The sequence below is a fragment of the Gadus morhua genome, chromosome 18 (assembly GCF_902167405.1).
Source record: "Gadus morhua chromosome 18, gadMor3.0, whole genome shotgun sequence".
In the NCBI taxonomy this organism is placed as follows: domain Eukaryota; kingdom Metazoa; phylum Chordata; class Actinopteri; order Gadiformes; family Gadidae; genus Gadus; species Gadus morhua.
In genome coordinates this window covers 12902452-12914814 of record NC_044065.1, presented here as the reverse complement: position 1 = coordinate 12914814, position 12363 = coordinate 12902452, and the positions used below count along the sequence as shown (strand labels likewise).

General features: G+C 50.2%; 1 protein-coding gene across 1 annotated transcript; it reads right to left on the bottom strand.

Annotated features, from left to right (window-relative positions):
• Window positions 1-6135: 6135 nt before the first annotated feature.
• Window positions 6136-10776, bottom strand: foxj1b (forkhead box J1b). Its single transcript, XM_030341116.1, has 3 exons — window positions 10664-10776; window positions 9784-10506; window positions 6136-8608 (listed from the first exon to the last, which is right to left on the bottom strand). The coding sequence occupies exons 2-3, from the start codon at window positions 10396-10398 to the stop codon at window positions 7511-7513; spliced, it is 1713 nt and encodes a 570-aa protein (XP_030196976.1). The 5' UTR covers window positions 10399-10506; window positions 10664-10776; the 3' UTR covers window positions 6136-7510.
• Between the last annotated feature and the right edge of the window lie 1587 nt (window positions 10777-12363).

Below are 12363 nucleotides of genomic sequence, written 5' to 3'. Positions count from 1 at the left end.
CTCTCTCTCTCTCTCTCTCTCTCTCTCTCTCTCTCTCTCTCCTCATAAACACAAAACACATCAATCTATCTTTAATAAAAACAAACATTTCTCACACTGAAGAACGTGACCCTGATTCCTCATCCGCGGTTCCCCTTAACAACGACAGAACCAATCTAAATGGTTCCTGAATTACCATGCCATGCATAAACAACAGGCTGCCCAGAAGATCTATTTGGGCGTATTTCCTGCTTTATAAGTCCCGCCTCCCAGGGGCCTGGCCAATTAAGGTCTCTGTGTGGTAATTGAGGGCTGAGGCGTGTGAATAGTAAACATGCATCCTGCCCGACTCCCCTCATCAATATGTCATGAGGAAACCAGAGCGGACCCACATTTGCAGACGGTTGTCCAGGTTAGGATTAAGGACTCATTTCAAAGCCCAGCGCCTCATCTGGCCTAATTAGAAGGAAGAAAAACAAAGCTTCCTTCCTCATCCATCTCCTTGTCCTCCAATGCTGCTTGTGCCGAACACACAAAGACATGCAGAGGATCAGTTCAGACGGGGGATGGAAGAGGGGGATATTTAGACCAGAACTAAGCATTGATCCATTTAAGTCTGAGGACATTTTAGGGCTTCAAAGTGAACAGTGGGGTTGGGAATTTAAATGGGCCTTTGGATTTAGGGGTTTAAAAGGACATGTGGAGTTAGGGTTTGTAGCTAAACCTCCATAGTACAGAGGTTAGGAGCTGGAGGCACCTGTGAGTTTAGGGTTCTAAGATACCAGTAGGTGACTTGTGGATATAGGGGTTAAGGGTACCTGTGGGCTTAAGAGTGTGTAGCAATGTGCATGCTACACACGCACAGATGACTTCAACTGGGCTCCTCCAGATAAAGACAAAGGGTTGTGGTTGGAATTCGGTTCATTGTAGGGTTGCAGAAAATGATACATGACAATTATTGCCATACAGGAGATCTCTCCCTGAGTGTGTGTGTGTGTGTGTGTGATGGCTGGTTTAACCTGTGCCCACTGATTTCTTAATGCACAACAGGTGTGCAGCCTCACTCAGCCCCAGAGTCCAATCAGTATAGCAGCCGCCATCCACACGCACTCCCACAGGGCACTGTGTGGTTTATGAGTTTATGTGAGCCTGTGGGGGTTAGGGTTTAAATGCTTTTTTTTAATCTTCATGCTAATACTGGGGCCGACTCGGACCCGGCCACTATCTGTGCTCGTAATAACTCTCATTCAGGGGTCTCTCTGGGATCATAAAACGGGCTTAGGGGGTGTTTTCCCTGCTTTGGGGCGCTGTGAGGTGTCTAATCAGTAAGACCCCTTCCCAGCATGCAGCCCCCTCATCCCTCACGTCCCCTATCTGTCTACGGAGCAGAAAGCAGGGGCCACCACCACCACCACCACTACCAGTGGTGGTGGTGGTGGTGGAGGTGGGGTATCTGGGTGATGGTACTGCTGGCTGGGAAAGTTTGTTTGTTCCTTGGTCTAATCTGAGCTGGTCCAGAGGGTGCCAGGGGCGCAATAAAACGTAAAACATGCCGCCCCTTGTAACCTCCCCTGTCTGTCTGTCTGTCTGTCTGTCTCTCTCTCTCTCTCTCTCTCTCTCTCTCTCTCTCTCTCTCTCTCTCTCTCTCTCTCTCTCTCTCCCCTCTCTCTCTCTCCCCCTCTCTCTCTCTCTCTCTCTCTCTCTCTCTCTCTCTCTCTCTCTCTCTCTCTCTCTCTCCCCTCTCTCTCTCTCCCTCTCTCTCTCTCTCTCTCTCTCTCTCTCTCTCTGCTTTTCTGTGCACACACACACACACACCCGTGAGCACTCAAACACCGCCAGTGACTCACAGGGCTGAGGTCAACACACAGGATGAAAACACACGCGCGCTCTCACGCACACATACACAAAGACGGGCACGCACGCCCACGCAGGCACGCACACGCACACACAACAACACACACACGCGCGCGCACGGCTCCGTCGGAATCGACCCAACTGATGCGACCCACGTCCAATAATCGGAACAGTTGAATCGCCATGACAACCTGTTTCCTCTGAGCGGCGGATGAATGCGACCCGGCCTGCGGTCCGTTTAATTACGGCACGGGGGCAAGTGAGGTCAGGGGGAGCTGAGCGGTGTGGATCCTCAGGCCCGCGCCCCCCGCTGGGTCCTGGTCCTGGCAGGTCCGCCTGCTGGGCGGATCCAGCCTCACCCCCCCCCCCCGGGGCTCTGAATGGAACAACAGGGCTCTGGCTCCACTGAGATAGTCTTATCTGCTGGGCACCCTGCACCCTTGAACACACACACTCATCAGGGGGGGCGCGCACACAGACAAAGACACCCGATGGGGGGGGGGGGGGGACACAAACACGGTGTGTGTGTCATGTAGGTACACACAAAACCTGTGTGTGTGTGTTTTTGTGTGTATGCCTTTGTGTGTGTGTGTGGCGCAAATAAGCACGCACAGCTGCAAAAGACACAAGCAGCCGAAGCAGCAGAAGTTCACATAAGATCACTTGCCTACAGTACGTGCACACACACACACACACACACACACACACACACACACACACACACACACACACACACACACACACACACACACACACACACACACACACAAACACACACATACACATACACACACACACAAACAGACACACATGGCCGCAAGCAAACGTCCGCATACACACACAAACACACTAAGAGAAAGGAGAGAGGGGGCGAGAGAGACCGACAGACGGGGAGAATACACACACAGACAAACACTCTCCATCAGGCCTGACCCGACCTTCACAGTGATTTCTTCCCTGCATACGTTTCATCCCCCTCTGCTGCTGCTGGAGACTGGGCTGAAGGAGACTTAGGGGCTACAGCATAAACATGTAATGATCCCTACATTTGTTGTAGCCCTGTTCTGTTTGGACAGTTGTAGATCTGTGGTCCCCGTGGTTGCAGATGTTATCGATTTAGTAGTTGTAGTACTTTTGTAGTCCCAGCTGTAGATTTGCTGGATCAGCTTTAGTTTTGTAGTCCCAGCTGTAGTATTGTAGCCCCAGCTTCAGTATTGTAGCCCCAGCTTCAGTATTGTAGTCCCAGCTGTGGTATTGTAGCCCAAGCTGTAGTATTGTAGCCTCAGCTGTAGTTTTGAAGGATCAGCTGTAGTTTGGAGGGATCAGCTGTAGTTTTGAAGGATCAGCTGTAGTTTGGAGGGAGCAGCTGTAGTTTTGAAGGATCAGCTGTAGTTTGGAGGGAGCAGCTGTAGTTTTGAAGGATCAGCTGTAGTTTGGAGGGATCAGCTGTAGTTTTGTAGTGCTAGCTGTAGATTTGAGGTCCCGGCTGTAGAACTGTAGACCCGACTGTAGTTTTGAAGTCCCAGCTGTAGATTTGTAGTTCCCACTTGTAGTTGTGCGGTTCCAGCTGTAGTTGTGCGGTTCCAGCTGTAGTTGTGCAGTCCCAGCTATAGTTGTGTAGTCACAGCTGTAGTTTTATAGTCCAAACTATAATTGTGTAGTGTATATTGCAGTATTGTAGTCCTTGCGCCACCTAGGAATCCCAGCTATTCCACCGAATCCCTCGGGGATCTCCACACATGACCTGCCCCAGCTGGGGGGCACGGGCCAAGCGACGGGATAAGCCGCACTTCACCCCTTTTTTCCTCCACGTATTCATTAAAAAGAGATTTCAAATGGAACAGCGTGCCTGGTGCCCGGGGCCGCGGTTTGTACATAACGTGTGAAGTGCTGGAGGTTTTAAAGTGCATTTCTACAGCGGCTAAATACGTCATACGTCCTGGGACCACCTGGGTGGCTAGCTGCGTGTCTTTTGTTGTTCTTTGTGTCAGGAGTTAAGGCCTAAAAATACCCACGTCAAACCACTGCACGAGACGAGAAAGAGTTTGGAAGGGCTCAGTGATTGAGCCAGAACTTCAATCCCTGTTTCAGTCCACGGTTAATCTCTGGGGGCCTGGGTTGAAGGGGCAACCAGCATCACTAGGAACCCAGGTCCTTATCTAAAGTGTGTGAAGTACTTAGGTCCCGTGTGGATGCTAAGTCACACAGGGTCTCTGGTGTGCTGAAGGGAGGGCACAGCTCACCCAGGTGCCTCGGCTATACTGACTATTATAGTCTCTCCGCAGGTGATATAACCTGTGGAAATGGCTTCAAATGATGGAGCTGGAAGCCTTTCATTACAATCATAATGTTCTTCAGGTTTATACGGATAAAAAGCGATAAAAAAACCGACATATTATATTGTTTCTTAGAAAAGATCATATACCTATACTTAAAAAACATTCACACATATGTATGTGCACAGCCATTGGCTAAGAGATGAAGAGTAGAGGTGAAATTCAAACGGTTGGGTCGTAAATAAAGGGCTATAAGAACAATGTAAAGTAGAAAGTATGCACAACCCCTCTTCTGAAACTGTTGTGTGGTTCTAGATGCAAGGGAGAGCGTTTTTCTATTACTGCTCTAAATCATTAAGGGAACGGGGGGACGCTGCCTGACTAATGTTGACCGTAATGTCTCACAAAGCACTTTCCATTCTTTCAGGATTTCCTCTTTATAACACGATGACCAAAACAAATGAACTGACTCCTGCATGGACTTCAGTCTGACTTTCGAAATCCAAGATAGCTTTAAGATTACAATATGTGTACACTACGACTACCAGTCTGATCGAGATGTGACAAAAACCCTCCTCCTTGACCTGCCCTCCCCCGTCTCCCACCTCCTCCCACATCCTCCCCCCTCCTCCATGTCCGCCTTCCTGCTGACCCTCCGGTCAGTGTCACTCTCTCCCTCTCTTTGCACACGCCCTCGGCCGCCCCTGCGACCTGTCGCTGGATGGATGCTGGCATCTCATTGTCAACGGTGACCCTATCCGGTTCCTATCCGCCCCTTTCTCTGTGTTTTCCTTTATCTCTCCGTCACTTTCCTCTCTCTCTCCCCCCCCCCCCCCCCCCCCCCCCCCCCCCCCACCCTGCAGGTCCTCCCATCTCTGGAGAGCATGCTGACCCTCAGGAGCTCACCGTGCGGAGCGGGCGTTTGTTTGCTCTGCCCGTGCAATTTGCAGCTGATCCACGCACTCGGGTCTGCTCTTTCCTTCTTTCCTTGTTTCTTAATTTCTTTCATTCTATCTATCTGCCTATATCTCTATGTTTCACTCTCAAGCTCACTATGTGGTGTATACAGAGGGGAAGAGAGAAAGAGAGAGAGAGAGAGAGAGAGAGAGAGAGAGAGAGAGAGAGAGAGAGAGAGAGAGAGAGAGAGAGAGAGAGAGAGAGAGAGAGAGTGAGAGAGAGTGAGAGAGAGAGTGAGAGAGAGGGAACATTGGTAAACTGTTTCGACTATTTACGTCTATCCCCATGGCGTTTGTCCGTCAGGAGAGCCGGGGTAGGTTGTCATATTATGTTCTCAAAGCTGCGGAGCGCAGAGAGGGACTGATGCGTGGGTGGGGGAGGGGTAATGAACTCAGGCACCCAGGAAGATACCGGCTGCATGCAAACACCACGTGATTAAACGTGATGAGCCACTCAGCTCCCCGCGGACACGTCTCAGGAACACAAACAATCGCTCCGAGCTGCGCACAGCATCGTCTTCTACCTTCCACCAGACACCATCTCTCCGCCATGCGTGCAAATAAACGTCCACATGTGGGGGTGATGGGACCTATCTCTGTCTTCGAGGGGGGAAAACACTTTCTGACCCTCCCATAAAACGATCTCCCCCTCATCTTGGCTGTGCTTCATCACGCTCGTATATGGCCTGGTTGGGGAGTAACATCATGACCGGACGCCTGGGCCACCTGAGTCTGACGGCTACTGGCTGACCGGCTGCCCCGACGCGCGGACTAAGCTGCTTCTATAAACTGTAACAGGCAGCCGTTGCCTAGCATTTCGACTCTGATGCCTTCTCTTACAGTGCAGTCACTCGGATTATCAGAGCAGCCTGTAACCTAAAGTCATGACTTTCTAAGATGTACATGTGTCCCTATACGGAACAGTATTATACTCCCAGATGGGCCGGGAAGAAGCAATTCCCTCTTCTGTGTTTCTTCCCTCTGGATGGAGGGTGTTCTATACTGTCGATCAGCCCTTGTGGACTGTAACTGTAGAACGCAAAACACATTGACCTGGAAAGTAGCTTTCATACATTTACTTTTATTTAATTTATTGTTAAACAAGAGTTTTTTATTGCATTGAGGAATGATTGATTGCATTATTGGAATGATCGTAAAAAAAAGCAACAATATAAATAACAGGATGAGATCAAAGGTTCATGTTAAATTGATTTATACAACGAAGAGTTTCCAGCTTTTAAAAGTATAATTTCATAGCCGTTTCATTAATCAATTTTACTAGAACAACACCAAAAAAAGAATCTACATTATCGTATTCAAACATACTGTAAAATACACATTTGTGAAAAAGATTTACAAATTAAAAAAAGACGTACACAAAACAAATAATTTTGAAGACCAATGAAATCCATCACCCAGCGACAGAACACAGAGCAATCACCCTCACTCAATATCTATCTCTTTCTCCTTAACAAAATAGAACACACCCAACAACTGCATAATTTCTCATCTCAACAGTTTGGCGGAATACAAATTAAGCAAATTACCTTTTTTTTGATGTATCTCCAGTAGATGAAAGCAAAAACAAACCCTTTGGACAAATCGAAAAACAAAAAGATTTGCAGTGAGAGCGAGTTTGTGGCAAACAAAAAGTTCTGTACAAATCGTCAAACACACATCACTGCAGGGGGATTAGTGATCCCTATCCAAAAAACAACAAGATCAGAAGATGATTATGAAAAGAAGTAAAGGTTTCCGAGAAAGTCTTATTTTTAACTTTGCCTCCTCTATAAAAGTGCATAATATCTTTAGATAATGTCCCACAAGAAGATCATGTTCACTTTTTCCTTCATCTTTGCCTTGCAGGACATATTTCTACCGCAATGGTGCACAACCACTGGCTCGTTTGATACATACTTCAGCGAGAATATATAATAAATAATCTATTTGACAGTATCGTAAATGGAAATGCTTTCATAATATTCAACTTTAAATTAAAAGTACTCTTGTATCCTTCTTTCTAAAACCTCTCTTTTAAAATATGACGTGTTCCAGTCGGCCAAACGGTACAGATCGTAGCGATGAATGACGAAAGAGCTCATTGCATGTTAGCGAAACCGCCGTTTGATGCTAATATAGCAAAAAAGCAGAAGTCCATGGGTTCTCAGACCCCATTTGATGTTCCCAGTGCGTGTTGAGGAGAGACAGCTTAAGACACAACCCCCGGTCCTCCCAAAACGAGCCTCCCAACATCCTCAAAAATGAGTTCTGTTCACCAGGGCTAAAGCTTCACAAAGCAGTGAAGTCCAGTCCAGCAGCCAGAACAGTTCCCCGCCCTCTCCTCGTCATGTGTCAGAGTTCTGAGTCATTGGTTCTTGTTCTGCCACGGCCATCTCATCTTGTTCTCATCAGGAGGAACCCCACACACTGTTAAGGGTTCAAAGGTCACAGGTAGGCCTCCACTCGTTCCCACGGCTGCATCTCCGCAAAGAACCCCTCGCACAGGCCGAAGCCCTGGTCCAGGGAGAGGGGGATGACCTGGGCCTCCTCCTTGATCTCCTCCCAGGGCAGGATGACCACCTCCTCGGACTGCTCCGGGAACAGCGTGGAGGCCTCCTCGAACTGCTGCAGGTGGAGGTGGGGCTGCAGCAGCATCTGGTCCTGGTGGAGCTGCTGCTGCTGCTGCAGCTGGTGCTGGTGATGGTGTGGCACGTGGAGGTCAGAGGTCATGCTGACGTGACCCACCTCCACGTTGGCGCCGCAGCTCAGCTCCAGGTAGCCGTAGGACGACGGGTGGTGGTGATGGTGATGGTGCTGATGGTGGTGGCCGGGTGGGGTTCGATCGGCGGTAGTAGTAGTAGTAGTAGTAGCGGCTCCACCCTGGAGCTCGCCCTCGCCGCACCACCTGCCGGACAGCCCGACCCCGACCCCGACCGCGGGGTGCCTCCCCGCCTGGAGGGAGGCCTCCATCTCGCAGCCCAGGGAGCTGAGCGCCGTGTTGATGTCCAGGTCCTCAAAGTTGCTGCAGCTGCCCCCCAGGACGTCGTCGAACACGGACGCCAGGTCAAAGTCCCCGCGCAGGAAGTCCCCCACGCCGCGCTGCGCCTCCGTCGCCAGCAGGGGGGACTTGGGCGTCTGCGCGCCCTTGCCGCCGTGGCTCTTGCCCGTCAGGTGGTGTTTACGCCTGTTGCCGCCGCCGACGCCGCCGCCGTCGCCATTCATCCCGCCGCTCCCTCCCTGGTAAAGGCAGCCATTTTGGATCCGGCGGTAAGGGGTTTCCCGGCCCAGTTTGCCAGGCCGGTGAGCGTAAAGACCACCGTTGCCGCTGCTGTTGGTGTTGTTGGTGTTGTTGTTGTTGTTGTTGTTGTTGTTGTTGTTGTTGAAATGGTTGGTGGACATCCTGCGGCGCTTGAAGATACCGTCCACAAACATGTCGGCGTACTGGGGATCGATCTGCCAGAAGCCCCCCTTCCCCGGCTCGTCCTTCTGCCTGGGCACCTTGAGGAAGCACTTGTTGAGGGACAGGTTGTGGCGGATGGAGTTCTGCAGGTCACAACACAGGAGGAGGAAGGAGAAGGGACAGGGTGAGTGCTGACGGAGGACTGGGCACAGACATACATACACCACAGGCATGGAGGGAGGGGGGGAGACGATAGCAAAGAACATGAAGACCAGACCTAGTTAGTCATGAAGAAAAATGGAATGAAGACGACAAATATAAAAGAAATAAACTGAAAAGAAAAAATGAAATCCAACATTTGAATGGTTGTTCTTACCTAATGGACTGTGTGTGCGTTTGCGTCTTTGTCGGGAAGAGAATGTGTGACGGGAGGAGGAGGGTGTATTGTTGTTGTTTGTATAGGAAAGCAAATGAACCTAATGAGGCTTTCGAGTAACACAGCTCTGTGCATTTCAAACATGATCAGCTGGGCTTAGCTGCCAGCCCTCTGAGGAACCCTCATTAACACACGTGCACGTGTACTAGATGCGCGCACACAAACACACCCAACTGTGCACGTGTTCACAAGGACAATGCAAACCCACATGCACACACACGCACAGACAATGCACACATTCACTTTGCATGCACACACACACACACACACACACACACACACACACACACACACACACACACACACACACACACACACACACACACAGACAGACAGACAGACAGACAGACAGACAGACAGACAGACAGACAGACAGACAGACACGCACGCACACACATGCACATACACACACTCATACACACAGCGCGCGCAGCCACACACACAAACAATGCAGTGCTAACCCCGGTGCACTTAGCACAATTCCCTTCAGATGAAACCCTGCAAGAGCTCTCTCTCGGAAGATGGAAATGTTTTAGAGAAATGTTGGCACAACAACACACTTGTCATGCCCATCATCGGGGATTGAATACGAAAATTGGCTTCCTTGAGATGATACACACAAATCGGCCGTTATTACTCGCTAGATAATTCTAGTTTCTATTCTGTTTTCTGTTCTGTTTGTCCCCCCCCCCCCCCCCCCCCCCCCCCCCCATAAAACAACCACGCAAATAACAACCAAACCACCGCGGTTCGAGCAGACATATGGGGACAGGGAGCCGGGTGTCTGGTGATAGCAGGCAACACAGGTGATCCCGCTCACCTTTCCTTCCCTGCCATTTATCTAACTCATCAATAATGGAGGAGAGCGAGCGACCGGGTTACCTGCCAGCTGGGCTCTGCGTGTTTGTAGTAGCAGAAATTCTCCGTGATCCAGTTATAGATGGTGGACAGAGTCACTTTGGGCTGCTGGCTGGCCTGCATCGCCATGCAGATGAGCGACGCGTACGAGTAGGGCGGCTTGACCTTCGGGTTGTTCTTGTAGTCGACCTCGGCCGGCGCGCTCGCCTGGACCATGCCGTAGCCGTTCATCCGCGTCTGAGTCTGCGTATAGGTCACGAGCCGCGGGTCCGCCGCGCAGTCGCTGATGGAGGTGACGGGGCTGCCCAGGTAAAGGGGCATGCCCGTGGCCGCGGTGTCCCCGGCCGGGGGGCTGGACGGGGGGTCCGCTGTGCCGCTCTGCGGGTACTGGAGTTGTTTGAGGTGGTGCGCGCTCTGCTGCTGGAAGGATGGTGGGCAGCCGGCCGCCGCTGAGTAGGCGGCGCCCCCCCTCTCGGGGTCCGCGTGGATGATGGAGAAGTTCTGAAGCCAGTGGAGGCTGGTCAGGCTGTCGTCCAGGTGGACCCAGTCGGTGCAGGGGCCACGGTCGGACTCCGGGTACACGGCCAGCCATTTCTCCTTAAACTTGGTGGCGGTGTCGGGGCTGATCAGAACTGGCATTGTGGCCCCACGGATGGAGTCGCGGAGGAGGTGCAGCGGGGGAACGAAGGCGAATAAAATCCTTTAAGAAATCATCCAAATTCACCGTGACGTCAACTTCGAGAAAGTCTAAGAAAAAACGGAACAGAATTCGAATGAGCGAAGGCAAAACCGTCAACTCAGCCCATAAATAAAATGAAAATAAGCGGATTAAAAAGGCACATAATTTAGCAATACACATCACCTACAAAGGAAAGTTTCGCTGATGCGTCGCCTTTCCACCTACCTTTAAAAGTGTCCTGGGTGAGGAGAGGAGAGCGAGAGTGATGCGTGGGGCGCGTGTGCACCTGTTGCGCGGTCCTGTCTGTCCTCCGCGAGTGCTGCTCTCCCAGGACTCACGTGCGCATCTATTCTTTTGCGCAACAAGTGCTTCTGGGAAAGGGGGGGGGGGGGGGGGGTAATAACACCGGAGAATGAGAGACGCCTCTCTCTCTCTCTCTCTCTCTCTCTCTCTCTCTCTCTCTCTCTCTCTCTCTCTCTCTCTCTCTCTCTCTCTCTCTCTCTCTCTCTCTCTCTCTCTCTCTCTCTCTCTCTCTCTCTCTCTCTCTCTCTCTCCCTCTCTCCCTCTCTCCCTCTCTCTATACTTTTTCGTACAGTACAACAGTTAAGTGGGGAAGTTTGTTCATTTGATATGAAGGCGTGCTATCGAAACGATGAAAACGACAGAATGCGTGGTTGGTATAAAATAGTCCCGCTTAAAGCCGGAGCGACTGCCCACGAGCCCTTTAAATGACCAGGAGGCCTGTGATTGGTTGGCCCTTTAAGTTCTTCGTTTTACAGGTTACTTTCTTTTATGCGTTCTTTCTTCCTTTCTATTTTTTCTTTCTAACATGCAATGCCCCCCACAAACTCAGACAGCGCGCGCACACACACACACACACACACGCACACACGCACACACGCACGCACGCACGCACACACCACACCACACCACACACACGCACAAGCTCACTCGCGGGGTAAAGGGACCAGGGAGGGTGGCACTCAGTTAAATGTTCAATTCCAAAGGCAAACGGTTCCACAACAATAGAAGGTATACAATGGTGGCAATAAGAACAAGTAGTTTCTCCACGCCTCTACACCTATAAGGGTTGTCCTCTGTAGACACGTTCCGGAAACTAGATCAAGTGCTCACGCGGAGGCGCGCTTCATCACTACTTATGGAAGGAAAAAAAAGTCGCGCCAAAGCACCTTCTTTTAGCGCGCACTTCAGACAGCCTTTCAGATTCAAACCGCCCATGCCATGAGTCGAGACTGTGATTAGCAACGTCCCGACATAAAAGTCTACATGAAGAGCAACACAAGTCTATTTAACTTCCTCTCCTTTATTTGACAGGCGGCTTTTGGTGGAATAAGTCTCTTTATCCAGGCGTGGCATTAATAGGCCTATAGCCTACTGCATTGATGGGACTTGGCCTGCTCTGATTAACTAAATGTATTAAAATAATTATGAACTACGTTGGAGAGAAGATACTATATTAAAGGGTCCCTGTATGTATGCCATGTTATGGATTCCAGGAATAATCTGTCGTTTCTCTTTGTAACGCACCAGGAATGATTTACGGAGGAGACACACTGCCATCTAGTGGTTCCATAGGTCTAGTTCGACTGGCTACTCAGTGGTCAGCGTTCGGTACACAGATAGCTGCGATCGACTTCCTCCATTTTCTGAGTATAGTGGAGCATACAAAACGATAAATAGTGGAATAACTGGTTATATTAATAAAAATACAACATTCTTGTTAACTGGATTCAGGATTTCAATCGTTTTCAGTATGAACTTTCCAGGGATCAGCAAGTAAAATCAACTTTGTGTGATTTATAAAGTATTTCGAAACCACGAGAGAAAAAGGCTGACCTTTCTCATTCAATAACCGGTGAACCTTACTCGGCCCCATTACCTCCATCGGCCTGATATCACAGAAC